Genomic DNA, 20717 nt, shown 5'->3' on the forward strand with positions numbered 1-20717 from the left:
ATGTCATTTTATGGTAAATTTGGATTAAATTATATACAAGTGTCATTTTGTGGTTTTTTTTATTTTATTAAATTTCATATAATACTTAAATGTAATAATAAATATATATCAAATTCATTAATACAATTTTCTTTATAATTTCTAACTTGAATCTAATTATTTTAAATTTTTATTTATTTATATTATTAGTTTAAACTTAAAAGATAAATAAACATTTCAATTTTGATAATTAAATATATATTTTTTTATAAATTTAAAATTTCTAAATTATTAGATCTTAATTTTGTTTATTTTTTAGATAAACTCGTGTAATATATGTTTGTTTAATTTTTCCTTTTAAACAATTTTTTTATAAATTTAAAATTTCGAAATTGATAGATATTCATGTTTATTATTATTATTTTTTTTAGATAAAGCCAGATTTTTACAAATAATTTGTAATATGTTTATAAGAATACCGGTTAATGAATATGTAATACAGTATGTTTTTTCAATTAATTTGTAATATGTTTAATTAATCAATGAATATGTACTTTTGCCACCGATTATCGACGATACGTGCGTCAGTTACGGTGGCGATTGTTAGAGTTGTCACCCTTCACAAACCTCAGGAAAAAAATTCACAATTACGCATCAAAGAAGCTCTATCTGCATCTATCCATTCTGAAATCGGTAATATCTTGCTTCTATTATCATCATTTAATGTATTTGTTACTACGTATTAAGTTTGGAGCTGCTTTAGGAATTTGATTTAGGGAATTTTGAACTTCAAATTGATACTCCACATATTCCATGCTAGAATAGGCATAAATTCGTATGATTCCGGCAAATACCTCAAAAAGTTTCAGTTTTGTTAATGTAGATTTATGTGAAAGTCTAGTATGTACTCTCTCTGTGCTAAAAAATTAGAAAAGTGTTCCATTGTTGAATTCTCCAAGTTTATGAGCAATTTTGCAGTTATAGAGTTTACGCCGTGAAGAATTGCAATGTTTGAGACTTGAAATGGCTTTCGTATTATGGTATAATGAAATCGCTCCAGTTTTAACTATGAGAGTGATATTTCAAAATTGCTACAAGTTCTGTAAAAAACTTAGCACGGAGATCTTCTAATCGTTACAAACTTCAATGAAATTGCCCTAAATTGCCTCGAAATCGTAGAGAACTCGTTTAAATTCGACGCTGGAAGTATCTTCTGTTTGATCCGTAGATGCATAACGCTTCCGCTTTTTTTATTTCAGGCACTGTATCCTTCAAACTTCCGATGATTGGATAGCTGGTGATGTTTGCGAAACCATGAACATTATGAAGAAGTACGACAATCATAAACACCAAACTGGTAGCTGTAAGGATGCTTTGCAGACTTGTACCTTATGGACTGATGGACTAATTTGTGCTTTTGAAGCCCTACGTGGACACAAAAAGCATAAACCACAAGATACGATTGGGGGAAAGAAACATGGATCTAAAACCATAAGAACCAGTTCATCATATGGTGATGGAATTGATACTTTAGATGATACACAAACTGGAAATTACTGGATACCAATTGGTTGGTCAAGAATCACTCAACTTGTGGAGTCAATACAAGTCAATGGCTGCTGGGAAACTCAACACACAGAGCTTGCAATCGATGATGATGAAGTCACAGTTGCAGACATTGCTGTTCCTTACAGGGAACGACCCGTGGGTCCCACATGGTGGTGTCATGTTGATGCAGAACATCATTCAGTGAAGTCATGGTTAACTAACTCATCAAAGTGGTTACATCCAGCTATCAGTATTGCTTTAAGAGATGAAAGCAAGCTTATAAGTGAGCGAATGAAACACCTTCTTTATGAAGTTCCTGTTAGGGTTGCAGGTGGACTTTTATTTGAGCTTTTAGGACAATCAGCAGGTGATCCATATGTTGAAGAAGATGACATTCCGGTTGTTTTAAGATCATGGCAAGCTCAGAACTTTTTAGTTACTGCATTACATGTTAAAGGTTCTGGAACAAACATCAATGTCTTAGGAGTTTCAGAAGTCCAGGTTTTTCTGTATACAACAGTCTTGTTATTAACTGTTTTGTTTGAATTTATTTTATTTTAATCTTTATTAACTGATTCAAACAGGAGCTTCTTACTGCAGGAGGTGGTAATTTGCCTCAAACCATTCATGAAGTTATAGCACTCTTAGCAAGCCGCCTTGCCAGATGGGATGACAGGTGGAATTTCCTTTCTTTTCTTTTATCTGCCAAATTAGAGCATTCACAATATGAACTTTTTCATTTTTGAAAAAATAATGAAAAGGCTTCTTGATCTTTTACTTTTTTTTAGTAATCTTGGTTTCTTTTTGGGTTTAATAGACTATTTAGAAAATACATCTTTGGAGCAGCTGATGAAGTTGAATTGAAATTCATGGACAGGTTCTCAAAATTCACTCAAATGAAACTTTCACTTCTTGTGTTATGTAATATAATAATGCTCAAATTCTTACATTTTTTAGCTTCTCACTTTTAGGAGAAACCATGAGGATTTGCATCTATTCAGCATAATATTAAACCAAGAAATCAGAAGGCTATCTGCACAGGTATTGTTAATATAGAAATATTTTGACATAAGAACAGATTCTATTTTTTATTCCATATTCATGTCCATTCCCAATATGAATTTACCTTTTATATCTCTTTTTCATGAAGGTTATAAGGGTAAAATGGTCTTTACATGCAAGAGAAGAAATCGTTTTTGAACTCCTTCAACATTTAAGAGGTAGCGCAGCAAAACGTTTATTAGAAGGAATAACAAAAAGCACTCGACAAATGATCGAGGAACAAGAAGCCGTACGTGGACGTCTGTTCACAGTACAAGATGTCATGCAGAGCACTGTCCGCGCCTGGTTACAGGTAAATATAACAAGTTGTCCTGTATTTGACATAAATTTCAATCATATGTCCAATCCAAAAAGATGGAACAAGTGGTCCCACCTTTTTGGATTTTTTGTGTCCCACACAATTATATGTAGTACAAGTTGTATTACATCAGGTGTAGTACAGTTGTACTGCGAAAATTGCAATTTTTTATCTCACCAAAAAAGATGGAGCCGGGGGTCTCACTTTATTCGTCTTTTTGCGTGAGACTCAAATTTGCAAATTTGCAATTTTTGTCTCATTGTTATCAGTCTCAGTCTCAAAACGCAGTATCACCTGTTCTGTCATACTAACAAATTCTCTTTTGCCAGGACAAAAGCTTACGGGTGACGCATAATTTGGGAGTGTTTGGGGGATGTGGACTTGTTCTTTCGATTATTACGGGACTTTTCGGGATAAATGTGGATGGGATTCCCGGATCTGAAAATTCACCTTTTGCATTTCTTTTGTTTTCATGTGTTCTTGGGGTTCTAGGAATCGTGTTGATTTTTATAGGGTTACTTTACCTTGGATTAAAAAACCCTGTTATGGAAGAGGAAGTTGAGGTGAGAAAAATGGAGTTACAAGAGCTTGTAAAGATGTTTCAACAACAAGCGGAATCTCATGCACAACTTCGGAAATCTGATTTTAGATCTAAAGTGACTTCTTCGGCTATACTTCCCGGTAGTTATGACAGTTATGTTCTTATGCCCTGACATAAATCAATGTTTAAGGACTGTTTTTGACAATTTTGGAAAGACAAGGGTGCTCTGTTAACTTTACTTAAACTTTATGTTTAGTTGTTGGGACTTGAGTAATTGATCCAGTTATGAATTTTCTTACACTATGTACATATGTTGATGCATGCTTTATCCTTAATATATTGTGAACAAAAAAAATTAAAGTTGGTATTTCTTGTTTTTTACAATAAAAGTAGACCAGTGGTTGATACACAGAGATGAATACAAAGAGACTTGAAGTCAAAAGAGTTGTAGAAATTAAAGGGGATTTCATCTTCTAGTGATATGTAGTAAGAGAAATGCTGACGTGGCTATGAGTATTGCAAATCTCCATTTCCAACATGTGTTACAAGTTGAAGCAGCACCTTTGTGGTTTCTACGTTGACCTGCAGCTGCTCCGGCTGCATATACAGGTACCACCCCAGTGCCGCCTCCTTGTGGGGAGGAGTTTGCCTGACCACCATCTCCTGCCTCCTGCCCCCCGCCACCTCCACCACCACCACCTCTCACAGCGTTTACATATATACTATTGTCTTGTATTTTTTCTACAGAAAGAACCACACACAGTCGACAAGAAAAAGTACAAGTGATCACAAAACTCTTTGTTTTTCTGAAATCATGACTTTTTAAAATCTATATCATATTAATGTAAAGAGAGAGAGAGAAAGAGAAAGATAACCTGAAACCAAGTTGTTGCTGATTAGAGAAAACGATGCAGGAGAACAGAAGGAAAAAAGAAGCATGGCTAATAGCATCAACTGTTGAGCACCCATGTCAGTTTTCCTTCAATTCTTAGCTTTAGTGTTCTTCCAATTAAATACTAATAACAACATATGACTTCCAGTCAGGCATAAGCTACTGTATCTGATTATTCCTTTTGGTAAAAGCATACACTTGAGTAACTGTCATCTTTATTGATTAGGCTACGTTTGCGTATTCCAGTCCACTATTTTGCTTGACAAAGATAATATCCCACACTTAAATTCAAAAGAAACTGATATTTAGTTTGAGAAAAGAATATCGTACATTAGCTGTTGTTGGTAGGTAATATAAAAGTGAAAAACCATTATCTGGAACCTAGTTTTCTTCGGAAAAGGGAAAAAATAAGATGCCCACAACTCTTTAGTCTCTGGACATGGACCCTACTAGGATTCTCTTTTACCCTACCCCTCTAAGATGTCGCCCTTTCATTTTATCTATTTAGCTTCATTTCACCTATAATTTTGTTTTTATTGATTGATTATATATCTCAATTATGTAGTGTTCATAGGTGGAATGTATATGCTATGCAATTAGGGATGAGCATAGGCGGGTACCGCCTCATTTGGCAAGAACCGGAACCGGAACCAGAACCGGCGGTTCCTAGAAAGTTAGAACCGGAACCGGAACCGCTCTAGGCAGTTCTTAAATGTTTGGAACCAGTCCCGGAACCGGCGGTTCCGGTTCCGGGAGCGGGTAACCCGGTTACATTAATTTTGTTAACTTTTGTCGATAAAACCGCAATTTAGTTCTATTCAAATCAAGTTAATTCGGACCAAAGACGGACAAAACCGGACCAACATATATTCTAAATCGGCCTAAGTAACACACACACACACACACACACACACACATATATATATATATATATATATATATATATATATATATATATATATATATATATATATATATATTAACCGGTTCCGGCGGGTACCCAGCGGGTAGCAGTTCCAAAAAAACGAGAACCGGAACTGGAACCGCTTAAGGCAGTTCCATAACTTTAGGAACCGGAACCGGAACCGCTTAAGGCAGTTCCGGTTCCAAAACCGGCAGTTCCGAGACGGTTCCGGTTTCAAAAGCGGGTACCCGGTTCCGATGCTCTTCCCTATATGCAATGGTTGATTGGTTGCATTAAAGCATCTCCGGTGGTAATTTATCTCTTATTTTAAAGTTAGTTTTTTTTTTTTTTTTTTTTTTTTTTTTAACAATCTTTCATTTTAATTTATCTCTTATTTTAAAGTCAGTTACTTTTTTTTTGAACAATTTCATTTTAATTTATCTCTTATTTTAAAGTTATTTATTTATTTATTTATTTTTGAACAATCTTTCATTTTAGCCATGTCATTAGCCTTTTCTAGATGACAACTATTTTTTTAAACTACCATATACATTGGGGTCATCATATTACTATGTATGATCCATTGGATACTTAAGGAGCTTCATAATATCTGGCATAAGGAAAATAGAAGTATCAAGCACGAATGATATGTACACATATTGATTCTCCAATGACATTTTCTTATTTTTTGTAATTTTGCATGAAGCAACTTTTAAAACCTAATGCCCATATAGTGAAATCCCCATTCCTTTAAGCCTAGGAGAGGAAAATATGTGTTAGATTTGTACATGAGTGTTTTTCTTTTACCCATTTAAAAACTAAAATGTTGGTAATTATAAATTTAACAATTATTATTCAATTATTTATATTTATTTGAAGTTGGTAATTATAAATTTAATATTTTATAAATATTACTTTTTTATTTATAATTTATATGATATTTAGTGTGTGACCGTATAGATTAAGATACACAAAACAATACAACTATTCTTTGTTAATTGCACATTAATTCCAATAAAATACCAACCACCATGAAATTTTTTTGGTGAGTTCCTTTGGCTACTTTCTTGTCAGGAAACACCATTTAAAATACAGTGGGATAAAGAAAAAAGGTTTATGGTACGTGAGTGAGGGGCGAGGTTCGTAAATCGTAAAAGAGATATTGATATAAATAAGGAATGAAAATGTTTTAAAAAATGTCGTCATGGAGATAAATAGTCACCTAAGGATTCATAAAAACCGACTATATTGATAGGTATGAATCATATTAATATCTTTTTAAATATATGCTATCACCACGTTAACGATAAATCTACATCTACATCTACATTCTATATCTTCTAATAAATGAAACCTAAAAATGACATGTGTTAGTTTTTTATAATGTTTCTTTCACACGTAATATTTTTCTATGATTTTTATTATTTTCTTTTTTTGGTAACAAATCAAATTTTGAAAATATAAAATCATATCCTAATAACATTATTTTGTTTATTTTGCTTAAAAAATTAATTCATAATACTTACGATCGACAATATCTTGATTTTCTTTTTTATATTTATTACTTTTTTTATCTATATAAAAATTTTAAATGTACCGACCGTGGTTTACACGGGTTATAATCTAGTAACCAAATATATACATCAAGTAAAAAAGAAAATAACCACATATATATATATATATATATATATATATATATATATATATATATATATATATATATATATATATATATATCAAGTAATAATTTCTTATATACCAAATGTCCAAAATTGTCACTTTGGGCCAAACAAGTTTGGACTAGCACCAATGGTCCAAAAGTTTCTATTTTGTTGCAATTTTGGTCCATTTTGGTTTTAAATGACGATTTTGCCCTTTGTATTTTGTTTTTTTAATTTTTTTATTACATAAATGAAAAAAAAAAGAAAAAAATTCTCTCTCACACATACACACACTCTCTCTCTTACACTCACTCACTCACTCACTCACTTACTGGTGGAACCTCTATCAAGAAAACACACACTAAAAAATACCCTAACCGCCACCACCATCCACCATCACCACCGTCGTCACCAACCTCCGTCGCCCTTTTCATCTCCGGCGAACCAGAATCACTTCTATCTGACTTCTATCCAGCCATCATGTTTCTCCTTGCCACCACCACGACCACACAACCTTTGAATCTGTCTGTTAGGGGCGTCAAACCCAACAAATAATAGGGGTACAATAGACTCCAAATACATTGCTTTAATGCACTAAAAAGTAGTACGAGGCAAGCAGGGTCGAACCATAGAGACAATGGACAAAAGTTTATACCTCTTTGCACAATATACTTTGGTCACATAGGGGGGTTTGTTTGCAAAAGTAAATAACTAAATAACAATCTACTTTAGAAGCATGCACAAAATGAAATAGATTTGTAAACAAATTTTAAAAGTGCTTCTAGTTCTAGTTCTCAATGTTGTTGTTCAACTTGATTATGACTTGATGTAATTCATGATTGCTATTCTAAGTTGGTACTGAAAGATATTAACACACTCTAATACCTCTCACTTGCCAAATTATCTAACCAAAACACGCTCTTTGACTAGACTTAGCTTTACTAATTCAACCTAAACACGCTCTTAGATTGCATTGAAAAACTGCATTAAGTTTTGTACAAGCTTCCTAACAATGTTCATTTCTTCTCATATGCTCGGAAGTGTGAAAACATGTGATATATGTTTTACAATAAGAAAACTTATTGTTTGTTACCAATTATTAACTCAATAGAACGATTAGGTGCCTAAAAGTTAATTAACTGCACAAAAATTCAATTCATGAAAGTGGCCAATCAAACACAAATCAAATTCAAGGATTCTAGTTTAAACAAAAACATAATCACTATAATAGAATCACAAATCGAACATCAAATCATATGCTTCAAGTCAAGCAATCAACATGTTTTGAACAAGAACTGGAAACTAGGGTTTCTTAGCCACACATGGCTAAGAACAAATCAAACAAGAATAAAGATGGAATTGAAATGTTTAATGCTTACTAAAATGAAATCAAAATGTTTGCAATGATTAAGTCTTCTCAAAAGCTCCAAGAATTCTCCCAAAATTGCCCTAGATCGCCAGAAACTGCTCCCAAAACCGTTCCCCCTTCAAAATTACGTCTCCTCCTCTTTTATTAAAGTTCACGTGACTTACCATAAGGCCATGCGTTTTTGGCATGACCATGCCTTTTTCCCATGTGTGTTTTGGCATGGCCATTTTGTCTTGACCATGTGTTTTTGGCATGGCCCATGCTTTTTGCTAAAATTCCAAAAAGTCTTCACTGTTGGCTCCATCTTCAGTCTAGCTTCACCAGGCGTCATGTTGCTTAAATATGAGATGATAAAGGACAAACACGACCCGTGTCAATGTGACAAGAACCGCATTTCAAACATAGTCCTTTTGCTATGATAATGATGCACAATGACTCGGGTTCCATCTTCATGTTTTCTGCCATCGAATGACCGGTTCATCTTCTCTTCATGTTCCAAAGCTCCATGCTCCAAGCATCCAAGCTCCACGCTCCATAATGCTTGCAAAACAAATCAAAAATAGTAAAGTACCAGGCATTCTTAATGAAATATGCAATTGCCCTAATAATCAACTAAATGCAAGAATTATGAAGTAGAATGCTATAAAAAGACGGAAATAAACATGCAAAATAGGTGCATAAAATGCACCTATCGCTGACCTAATTCCCACATCTCCATCTCCGATCTGTTTCAAAACCCAACTACAACGAACCCTAGCGCCACCACCATTCCCATCCATTACTAGGGTGCGTCGTCGTTGGAGAATGAGAGAAACAAAGTTAGGGTTTGCAGAGGCGACAATATCAGCTGTAACGAGGGGGAACAAGTCATGGCTTATGTCGTCCTTGTAACGACCCAAATTTTTACGTCCAAAAATTTCGTTTTTAAAACATTACTTTAGAAAACGTTAATAATTAAAAACATTGTTTGATCAAACCACATCACAACGTAGACCATGTCTAAAAACCAAATCATACAACCAATCGAAATATCAGAGTATCAATCCTAGGGTAAACTCATAAATGCGGAATCAAGGAGTGTGTGTGTGACATGCTGCTACCGTGCCGGCTCCTTTCCCCTAGCTGAGGAGGTACCTGAAACCAAAACTGAAAAACGTAAGCACAAAGCTTAGTGAGTTCCCCCATCGTACCACATACCATACAACACATATCATACATACTGCCAGGCTATTCTGGGGTGCCTGACTACCCGGTACGGCCATTATGGGGTGCCGACTACCCGTGCGGCCATTCTGGGGTGTCGTCCTACCCGTGTCAAGTCATTCTGGGGTGCTGACTACTCGTGTCAAGCCATTATGGGGTGCTGACTACCCGTCGGTCCTGACAACCGATCCTCGGGGACTATTTCACCCCTACTATTACTAGTATCACATATCATAACATAATATATTATCAGACATATCTGGGGTGCCTGAACTACCCTTCGTCCTAACGACCGACTTAGGGACTGTTTCCCCCCCTCCCCCCTACTACCTCTAACTCATATAACAGATCATGCTAGCATATAAACATAACATCACATACTGTCAGACGTATCTGGGGGTGTCTGACTACCCTCCGGTCCTAACAACCGAATTATACTACTATCACCTATAACATATCATGCTAGCATATAACATATCAGGTAGTAGCAAACCTAGATGATATCACAGAGACAATCATCTATCATACGTCTCCTACTAGTGGGCTGGCATTGTGGCCTTAGACCCACCGCTACTAAAAGGTAACTCACCTCGAAAAGGCTGTTGGTCTGTGTGGGAATCGACTGCCTACTGCTGTTGCTGCTGCTCCGGACGTTCCCCGGCTATAATTCCCACAAAACGATTAGTCAAACTCCGTTAGATGTTCTTAGGGTAAAATGACCCTTTTTACCCCTTACCAAGTCAAGTCCAGGTCAAAGTCAACTTCCAATTGACTGGACTCGCCGAGTCCGCGAGCAACTCGCCGAGTCCATCCCTCACTGATCCCGTCCTACTCACCAGGTCCCTCTCCCCACTCACTGAGTCACCCTTGACTCGCTACCCGGGACTATGGGGCCGACTCGAGTCCCAACTCGCCGAGTTCCTCGAGCAGATCCCCTGCTCACTTCCAATCCACACCAGAACGCCCCATACGAGGGTTTGGGGTTTCGAGACTACGCTACACAGTTAATTCCGCGCACAGGTACGAAGGGTTGAGCCTTCGATGCTTAAACCCCTCATGTTTTGTGGATGTTCATATGACTCGCCGAGTTTGAAGAACTACTCGGCGAGCTCCAGGCAATCTTCATAGGACTCGCCGAGTTGTTCTTCAAACTCGCCGAGTCGACGACCATCTTCATAGAACTCGCCGAGTCCTTCGACCCATTTCCTGGGTAGGCCAGATCTGGGACATGCAACACTTCAAAACCACAGATCCAAGGTCCTAGGGCTCATTTACCACGTAAAGTTGCAAACTTTATGTGCATACATGGCCCTATGAGCTCAAACATGCAATTCCAAGCTCTTTAAGAGGTCCTATACTCAATGGGGACCTCAATCACCTCAACCACAGAGACTTTATGCTACTAGGATGACCAAAAGGTCCAAATCTGAAGTCCTTGCAGAACATTAACCATAGACACATAGAGATTTAGGTTCTTAGGGCTTAAAACCTCTTTTTAGGGACAAAAAGGGGACTCAATGAACTAAAGATCAAGGTAGGAACTTTTCTACCTGAATAGAAGCCCTTCACAGAGTAGATTCCGGATCTTCTTCCCTTCTTGCACTCTTCAACCTTCTCCTTCTTATCCTGAGCTCCAAACCACCTTCAAAATGCTAAAAAATCACCCACAAGGACACAAGGGGGCTAGGGTTTCGTTCTACAAATCTCTGGGAGTGCTAGGGGAAATGGATGCTGGGTTAGATCGTTTAAATAGGGTGCAAACACCCGGGTTAGGGTTTAAGTCCAGACAGGGTCTACTCGCCGAGTCCCTCAGACCTACTCGCCGAGTAGACCGAGTAGATCCCGCGTCTAGTCCCACTCCTACTCGGCGAGTTAGTCCTTCAACTCGCCAAGTTCAAGGTTAATCATGCAATATAAGGAGATTTAATAACCAAGAATACATACCATGAACCAGGTGCTACAGTCCTCCCTTCTAAACAACCACCGCATCTGAAAACCCCTAGTAGTGGCGAATTTATGACGAAGACTACCATTTTAGGTATGGTTTCAAGCACCACCTCAGATTTGTGAGAGAGGGAGAAGAAGAAGAAGAAGAATGGCGTTTCAGATATGTGAGAGAGAGAATCGATTTTTGGTTTTGTGTGTGTGTATGTTTAATTTGTGTGTGTGTTTGTGTTGAATCTGTTGACAAATCGATGGATGTTAGTGTTGATTTGTTTCCGTGTTCTTCATATTTCATGTGTTTGTATGTTCATCCGATTTCGTGTGTGTTTGTTCATCTGTGGGTGGTGGCGGACGGTGGTGGTGGCAGACGGTGATCGAACGGTGGTGGTAGATGATCTTGAGTGTTTTGAGGAAGAAACGAGAGAGAGAGAGAGAGTGTGTGTGTGTGTGAGAGAGAGAGAGAGAGAGGGAGAAAGGGTATTTTTTTCTTTTCTTTTTTCTTTTCTTCTTTTATTTTTGTAATAAAAAAATGAATAAAGAAAATACAAAGGGTAAAGTCGCCATTTTATAAAAATTTAAGCCAGAATGGACCAAAGTAGCAACAAAATGGAAACTTTTGGACCATTTGTGCTAGTCAAAACCTGTTTGGTCCAAAGTGACAATTTTGGACATACCACAGGGACCATTCTTGCAGTTTTGTCTAGACAAAAAAATGCTATATTTAACATTAAAGTAATGAATGTGTATAGACCGTTTCAAATTAATTAAACTTTTATAGTAAAAATTTAAAATTATTAATTAATTATTTTAAATAAATTTTTAATTAAAAGATATTTTTCTACTTATATAAAATTATAATAGTTGATTTAAATAAATACGTAAAATTATATCATTTTATAATCTATATTAATTTTTATTCTAATGTTATTAGTTTAATGTAATTAAAATGGTAATTTTGAAATTTGAAATGAAAAATTAATAGTTTGACAAGTGATATGTCATTAATTAGAAGGCTTAATAAAATGATATTCCATGACAAAAAAAAAAGAATAAATTATATATATATATATATATATATATATATATATATATATATATATATATATATATATATATATATTAGGAGATATGGTTTGTCAAGAAGTTTTACTATTCATTTTGAGTTTTTATTTCCAAATTCAAATATACGAAAACCAAATTATATTATATATTATCAAGCATATAAAATATAAAACACAAGTCTTTCTGAAAATAGTGATTTAGGTTATGGTCATAAAAAAATTTCATATTTATATATATTTTTCCTTCAATTAATTTTCATTTAACGGTCTTCGTAATTTTAAAATAAAGTATTAATATTTTATATATTACGATCTGGTCCCTTGTTATATTTTAAAGTTACATTTTTAATCGGTAAAATTTTTCTTTTTAGTAATCTTCTTTTATTAATTTATTTAGGATACACTTTCGAGTCTTATTGTCGTTTGTCGTTTGTATCGAAATTTAATTTTGATATTTTTCTGGTACACTTTATATAATTTAATTGTCTCCATGATATATACGGGTTGTTGACTTTTGTAAATCTTATTTTATGAATTGTAAATGAGTTACCCAGTACATCAAAGCTAAGTTTTGGTAATTTCTTTTTATAAATTTTGATTTATTATTTTTAAAAGGGTTCTATACCGTAACGTGTAGAGTTACTCAAATACTTGTTTATATTAATTTTTGATAAGGAGAGAAACTATTACAACTAGCCGATTGGTATACTAAAATTTCATTAAATGTGCATTAAATGTTACATATGTCACTATTTAATTAGATATGAGGATTTGTAGGAACAAAAAGTATGAGGATATAGAGAAATTAAGGGTACATTTAGCTGCGGAAAAATGGACCGTTTTCCGAAAAAAATTCCAAGAAAAATGAGAATTTTGAATACACGTTTAGTTCGTCTGTTTTTCAAAATTTTTCAAGGAAAATAAAAATTTCCCGTTTTCTAAAATTACAAAGAAGTTGAAATTTTTTGGAAAACTGATAATCATTGTTTTCCATATTTTTCTAATTCCATTTTTTTTAATATAAACACACACCCACTCCCACCCCACCCACCTCTACCTACCCCACCTTAACACCCTACATACCCACTCCCAAGCCCAAGCCCACCCCCACCCCCACCCGCACACACACACTCACACACCTGCCCCACCCACACCCACACCCCCACAAACACACAAACACACACACCCCACAAATACACCCCTCCCCCACCCCTACAAACACACACACACACACACACATGTCCCCACCCCACAAACAAACACACACACACACACACACAAACACACACACATGCCCTACCCCCACCCACACCCCCACAAACACACACACGCACCCACAAATACACCCCTCCCCTACCCTCCCCCGCCCCGCCACACACACTCACCCACACTCACCCCTACAAACAAACACATACACCCACAAACACACACATAAACACACACCCTGTAACGACCGAAAAATACAACCAATTTTAAATTTTTCAAAAACGGCTCGATTCCATTAAATCTTTATAAAAAGGTTTTCAATACAAAACATTTAACGTATTCCCAGAATCACATTACTACAAAATCATGAGGAGCGGTACGATCACGCCTTCGCCTTGCCACGGTCTCCTGAAGAACCTGAAAAACATAAAACCACAACTGTAAGCCCGAAAGCTTAGTGAGATATCCCCAAAATACCAACCACATACACCATACACGCATAACATGCCACAACATATCTGATCACAGAACAACCATGCACTTCGGGTCTACTGTGTGACTGGTTCGCCGCACCGGCCTACAGTCCACCTGGTCCACCCTCTGAGTCTAGCCATAAACCATCGAGTCTGCAGTGTGATTGGTCCGCCCGCACCGGGCCTTCAATCCACCTGGTCCACTCTCTGAGTCTACAGTATGACTGGTCCGCCCACACCGGGCCTTCAGTCTGCCTGGTCCACTCTCCGAGCCTCGGCACGTCTGGTCCGCCCTCTTGGGGCCTACAGCCTATCCGGACCGCTCGCTGGGCCTTCAGAACAACCGGTCCGCCCTGGGTATCTTGGCCTGCAGCACAAAGCAGGACCCGCCTCAACCCAACTCCAGTCCAAACAACCATGTGCACATATGCATACAATCATATAGCAATTCACAGTCAACAAGCATATCAAACAGATCACATAACATATCATCATCCTAACCAGGATACCGACCTAACAGGTCACTAGCATAGCATCTCCCTATCTCTCAGGATACCGATTTCAATCAAGTCTCTAACATATACCATCCTAGCTCTCAGGATGCAACATATCACAGCAACAACATAACAACAACTACCCGGATCTCAATCCGATAAGGGTCGGCCTTGGTGCCTTAGACCCTGTTGATATAGTGAGGATAACTCACCTCGAAACTGCCGGCTGAGAGGATAAGATCCCGCTGCTCCAAGCTCCGACATGAACTCCTCCACTGAACATCAACACACTCAACTCAATAAATACCCTTAATTACCAAAATACCCCTGAAAGACAACTGGTCAACCTTTGGACAAGGTCAAAGTCAACCCCTGACTGACTCTACTCGCCGAGTCAACCCGATGACTCGCCGAGTCCCCATACTCAGAACTTCCCTCAATCCGCGACCTAACTCGCCGAGTCACCCCGAGACTCGTCGAGTCCAACAACTATGAGTCCACTCGCCCACAACTCACCGAGTCATCCCTTGACTCGCCGATTCTCGACTCAACCAGAAAATATTGGGACTCTTCGACAAGACTTGTCGAGTCCAAGAATAGACTCTCCGAGTCTAAGGCTATCTTCAACCTACTCGCCGAGTTGTTCATACAACTCGCCGAGTTCCAGGCCATCTTCATCCAACTCGCCGAGTTGTTCTTCCAACTCGTCGAGTTCCAGCTCATCTTCAAGCAACTCGTCGAGTCCACCCATGTGACTCGCCGAGTACCACCGGTCTGAATCCATACAGAAGCATTCCAGGCCATGTAATTGATCCAAAACATAGATCTAGCCTCCTACAACCCATCCATCACGTAAAGTGGCAAACTTTACGTGAATCCAAAGAGATCTATGCATTTTTCACATTAGGGATAAGGTTTGGGACATGATAGCTTCACCCAACACTCAACACAGGGACTTTATGCACATTAAGACCATCACCACTCCAGATCTGAGGTAGCAACCTCAGATCTAACTTCCAAACTCCAAAACATACCAAGATAAGCTCCCCACAAACCCCCAAAATGATGAATCCATAAGAGTAACAGCCCAAGGACGAGATATTACCTCAAAAGAACGCCCCAACTGCTATGGAACTCGAATCCAAGCAAAGCCCCTTGCTCCAAGCCTCTTCCTCTTTAAGATTCCTCAACAATTGCTTCTCCAAGCTCCCAAATGCAACTTGATCCACTCACATACGAAGGTTAGGGTTTCTGGACTTGAGGATGAGTAAAGAGGCTGGGGGAATGGATGTTATGTTTTTTATATAGGGCTCAACCCCGAGAATTAGGGTTTTCTCCACTCAGCGCCTACTCGCCGAGTCCATCTTTCTGACTCGCCGAGTCGGCTACTTAACACGCGACCAAGTCGCGACTCTACTCGCCGAGTCCACCCATGGAATCGCCGAGTCGCTCTTTCCCAATTTACTCTTTTAGCCCTTCAACTCTACTCTTGATATTTTGGGATGTTACAATTCTCCCCCACTTAAATTAGGCTTCGTCCTCGAAGCCTACGACAACACAACTCTTAAAAATACTCCTGTCATGCACCACCTGGCATTAATCCAACTAAGTTTCTCAAAACACAACCATAGAACCAGAAACTCGTTTTCTCCTTCCTTACGGTGTCCTGACCACCGTCTCGAGCCGGGCACCGGCTGTACCCTCTGATAATCACACTCAACAACCGAGAATTACCCAAGATGCATCACTGCTCCAAATCTCAACAATCACTCGACCATATGGGCTAGAAAACCATGAACCATCGGATCCCCGATCCAAATCCCACTCTATCCATTCCATGTTGACGGAAAGACCCATTCTTCAATCTCAGAGCAACTCCCACGAGTTCTCCTCTTGCAATCACATACACATGCTGAACTAGCTCTAGCACCCTCAGGTTGGGAAACCAGATACACTGATGATATCCTCAAACATCCCCCAGGATGAACCACTAATACATACCCAATACCCTGATCAGAATCACACTGAGAGCCCAAGACTCTCTCCCTGCATCCCTTCCGAGCCTCTTGGCTCTACACCTGCGGAATTCCCTCCGCGACCTCAGCAGATATCCCAAACCGGATGAGCTTCTATTCCACTGCCACAAACACGCTGATCAATAACCATACTCGAATTACGCTAATCATAACTCTGCTCTGCCGCTTTCACTTCCGTGAACTTGCACTCCCTCTCGGAGTTACACACCTCTCTCTTTTCCTTTACCAAGGAATCCACTTGGCCACATTGTCACTCCGACAAGTGTCACGGTGCTCGCCCTACGCTACACCTCCCTTTTATAGCATATCCGCTATCCACCCAACACACATACTCCGACTCTCATCGCAGGGACTCTCAAGCCCATGCACTATCTCAACTAATCAAGATCACTACCCGGGGCCAGACCTTCTAATGCAATCACACTGCAACATACACAATCCATATCCTCGAACCGATCCAACAATACCTGCAGAGTCTTCAGCATGACTGGACCGCCTCACTGGGCCTTCAGCCAATTTGGACCGCTCTCAGTGCCTTCATTTTGGTTGGACCGTTCTCCGAGCCTTCAACCTGACTGGTACGCCCACCGGCCTTCAGTCTATCCGGACCGCTCAACTAGCATTCATCATTCCGAGCTATCACTCCCGGAAATCCTCCTATGCGTACTGTTCTAGCCCTTTAAGGGTTTCGAACTCTGTCTCAATCGCACATGCTCGATCCCGGCCTGCTCCCAGACCCTCCACAATCAAATGCCCTAAGTCTGTATCCCGCCCCGCATGCCCGACACTTGCTCCTATCAGCCTATACTCTGGGCTGACAAAACACTGCTGAATCCCAAAATCTAAGCACCCTCAAATACTCATCGATCTCCCGGAGAATTCTCCAATTCTCCCCCACTTGTAGCACTGATTAACAACCACCGGTCGCCATCACCGACCTCCCAGAACAACTCTGCACAGAGAAAACACTTACACGTGGACTGCTTCCCACAAGCATAAACAACCCTAATGAGATCTCACATCAACACCGATTAACCCGCTCGAAAGAAACTCAATCTGCATCTAACCACTCCTCAGAAAGCAGATGCTACCCGACCTTCAAACCAATGTCAGGTTCCCACTAATAACTCTCATGGATGATAAACAACGAAATTCCCAAAACAATAACCCATAACCAAACCACAACCCTCAAAACGACGAATACCGCATCGAAAACCACACAAAGATACCAACACATAAACAATACACCACAATAATCACAAGATAACAAGATATCAAGAAAGAAACAAACCCGCAGTTGCATCCGACACTGCTCTGACCTCCTCTGCCGCAAGCTGATAAGAACGACCGTGAGCCCTTGGGGGCTCCGCTCCACCCTGACCTCCGCCTGTAATCCTCAAAGTGGCCGGTGCTGGAGCCTGCACCGGTCCTGCAGCAAGCTGTGGACAGTTGACCCTCAAATGTCCAATCTGATGACAATGATAACAAATCCTCAAATCCCGAACCGGCGCTGACTGCCGACAATCCCTCGCATAGTGCCCCTCCTTTCCGCACTTGCGGAACGCACCACCGGACCTACAAACTCTGGTGTGACCCCTCCCACACTTCCCAAAAGTGTGGCTGCTCAGATCCCCCATTCTAACATCAACGATCTTGGACCGTTTCGGCGCCGGCTGCGATTGCACCGGAGCCTGCCTCAGCTCACACAACTTCAACTCAATCTCTAACTCACGCCGCCTAGCGGCCTCCTGCAACTCCAACAAGGTCTCACACCTCTGGGCAGACACAAACTGTCTGATTTCCCTCTTGAGCATGCTCAGATATCGAGACATCTGAGCCTGCTCCGAAGCGAACTCTGGGCAAAACATCGCCCTCTCAGTGAACATCCTGGTGATCTCAGTCACCGACTCCGAACCCTGCTTCAGCTCAAGGAACTCCTGAGCCAATCTCTCCCTCTCAACTTGCGGAACATAACGAGTGCTGAACATTTCTCTGAACTGATCCCATGAAACCGCAGCCCTCTGCGCATCCGAATATGACCCCGTGGTCAATCTCCACCAATCCTTCGCCCCGAGCCTCAACAGGTTCAAAGCACACCTCACCCTCTGATCAGCAGGGCATGAACACGTGAAAAAACACCCCTCCACGTCTGATAACCATCTCATAGCAAACGATCGGGTCTTGAACTCAATCGAAGGTGGGAGGCTTCGTATTATCGAAGTCCCGATACTGAAAGCCCCGACCAGCTCCTCCCCCTGCCGCCGCTATAGCCGTTGTAGCCGCCGCGGCAGCCGTCTCTGTGAGAGCTGCATATCGCTCATCAAAATACTCAACCATGGCGGTCTTGATCGACCCAAACAGCTCCGGTAACTCAGCCTGGAACAACTCAGCAATCTCATCATGCAGGATCTCACGAATCCTCGCATCCAACTCGCACGTGCTCATCTGACCGATAACCTCGGGCGGTACCGATCCGCTCGGAACTCTCTCTCCTGCTCCCGATCCTGATCCGGATCCACTCTCATCATGCCTCGGAATCTCCTTACTGAAAAACACCACACAAAATCTCAGACTCTTCCCACTATCCTGGGATCCAACTCTGTCACCCCAACCCTAGAGATCATGGTTTCCCTGATACGCGTATGGGTCCTGTGCTTTCAGTAGTACGCGCCCATACTACCTTCCACACCTACCCATATTTGTATGAAGTACTACCACAACACCCTAGAGAAACATGCATAGTAAATCTCAACCCTCACCACTAGAGGAACTCTGAAAATCTCCCACAAGGAAACCCTAGGCTACAGGCATCACAAATCAGGCAACATTATCATGAAATCCTGAAGATACCTAGCCTATCACTAGCATGCTGTTCTATCAAAGCTCAAAAACAAATATCATGCATGATATTTTGGGGTTACTTACTGGCTCCGGCTGATCGTACCTCCGCGTCCTCCCTTACCAATTTTGAAAACTATTTTAAATACTCTTTTGAAAACTCTCCTCGATTTGAGACTGGAGTCACACGAATGTTCCTCCAATTCACTCAAACCAAGGCTCTGATACCAACTTGTAACGACCGAAAAATACAACCAATTTTAAATTTTTCAAAAACGGCTCGATTCCATTAAATCTTTACAAAAAGGTTTTCAATACAAAACATTTAACGTATTCCCAGAATCACATTACTACAAAATCATGAGGAGCGGTACGATCACGCCTTCGCCTTGCCACGGTCTCCTGAAGAACCTAAAAAACATAACACCACAATTGTAAGCCCGAAAGCTTAGTGAGATATCCCCAAAATACCAACCACATACACCATACACGCATAACATGCCACAACATATCTGATCACAAAACAACCATGCACTTCGGGTCTACTGTGTGACTGGTCCGTCGCACCGGCCTACAGTTCACCTGGTCCACCCTCTGAGTCTAGCCATAAACCATCGAGTCTGCAGTGTGATTGGTCCGCCTGCACCGGGCCTTCAATCCACCTGGTCAACTCTCTGAGTCTACAGTATGACTGGTCCGCCCACATCGGGCCTTCAGTCTGCCTGGTTCACTCTCCGAGCCTCGGCACGTCTGGTCCGCCCTCTTGGGGCCTACAACCTATCCGGACCGCTCGTTGGGCCTTCGGAACAACCGGTCCGCCCTGGGTATCTTGGCCTACAGCACAAAGCAGGACCCGCCTCAAACCATGTGCACATATACATACAATCATATAGCAATTCACAGTCAATAAGCAGATCAAACAGATCACGTAACATATCATCATCCTAACCAGGATACCGACCTAACAGGTCACTAGCATAGCATCTCCCTGTCTCTCAGGATATCGATTTCAATCAGGTCTCTAACATATACCATCCTAGCTCTCAGGATGCAACATATCACAGCAACAACATAACAACAACTACCCGGATCTCAATCCGATAAGGGTCAGCCTTGGTGCCTTAGACCCTGTTGATATAGTGAGGATAACTCACCTCGAAACTGCCGACTGAAAGGATAAGATCCTGATGCTCCAAGCTCCGACACGA

At 40.1% G+C, this 20717-nt stretch overlaps 2 protein-coding genes across 3 annotated transcripts; one reads left to right on the forward strand and one right to left on the reverse strand.

Moving 5' to 3' along the window:
- Positions 1 to 536: 536 nt before the first annotated feature.
- Positions 537 to 3726, forward strand: LOC145073653 (uncharacterized). Of its 2 annotated transcripts, none has more exons than XM_079020175.1 (7): positions 537 to 672; positions 1239 to 2028; positions 2112 to 2203; positions 2345 to 2404; positions 2499 to 2568; positions 2678 to 2881; positions 3217 to 3726. In XM_079020175.1, exons 2-7 carry the CDS (start codon positions 1294 to 1296, stop codon positions 3598 to 3600), a joined length of 1545 nt encoding a protein of 514 aa, XP_078876301.1. In that variant the 5' UTR covers positions 537 to 672; positions 1239 to 1293; the 3' UTR covers positions 3601 to 3726. The 2 variants fall into 2 exon arrangements, with proteins under 2 accessions (XP_078876301.1, XP_078876300.1); XM_079020174.1 differs by lacking the exon at positions 537 to 672 and adding an exon at positions 843 to 1019.
- Positions 3727 to 3765: 39 nt separating this feature from the next.
- LOC145073655 (uncharacterized) lies at positions 3766 to 4600 on the reverse strand. Its single transcript, XM_079020176.1, has 2 exons — positions 4304 to 4600; positions 3766 to 4169 (listed from the first exon to the last, which is right to left on the reverse strand). Exons 1-2 carry the CDS (start codon positions 4395 to 4397, stop codon positions 3895 to 3897), a joined length of 369 nt encoding a protein of 122 aa, XP_078876302.1. The 5' UTR covers positions 4398 to 4600; the 3' UTR covers positions 3766 to 3894.
- Positions 4601 to 20717: the final 16117 nt, after the last annotated feature.

This window comes from Lactuca serriola, chromosome 9 (genome assembly GCF_051521515.1).
Source record: "Lactuca serriola cultivar US96UC23 chromosome 9, Lser_US96UC23_V15, whole genome shotgun sequence".
NCBI lineage: Eukaryota > Viridiplantae > Streptophyta > Magnoliopsida > Asterales > Asteraceae > Lactuca > Lactuca serriola.

Excerpts from the sequence above, each read along its gene's own strand:
- LOC145073653 (XM_079020174.1), top strand. Across the intron at positions 2,029-2,111 it reads TAGGAGTTTCAGAAGTCCAG|GAGCTTCTTACTGCAGGAGG; the intron begins GTTTTTCTGTAT and ends TGATTCAAACAG. Across the intron at positions 2,405-2,498 it reads GAATTGAAATTCATGGACAG|GAGAAACCATGAGGATTTGC; the intron begins GTTCTCAAAATT and ends TCTCACTTTTAG.
- LOC145073655 (XM_079020176.1), bottom strand. The coding sequence starts at position 4,397 with ATGGGTGCTCAACAGTTGATGCTATTAGCCATGCTTCTTTTTTCCTTC. Across the intron at positions 4,170-4,303 it reads CAGCAACAACTTGGTTTCAG|AAAAAATACAAGACAATAGT; the intron begins GTTATCTTTCTC and ends TTCTTTCTGTAG.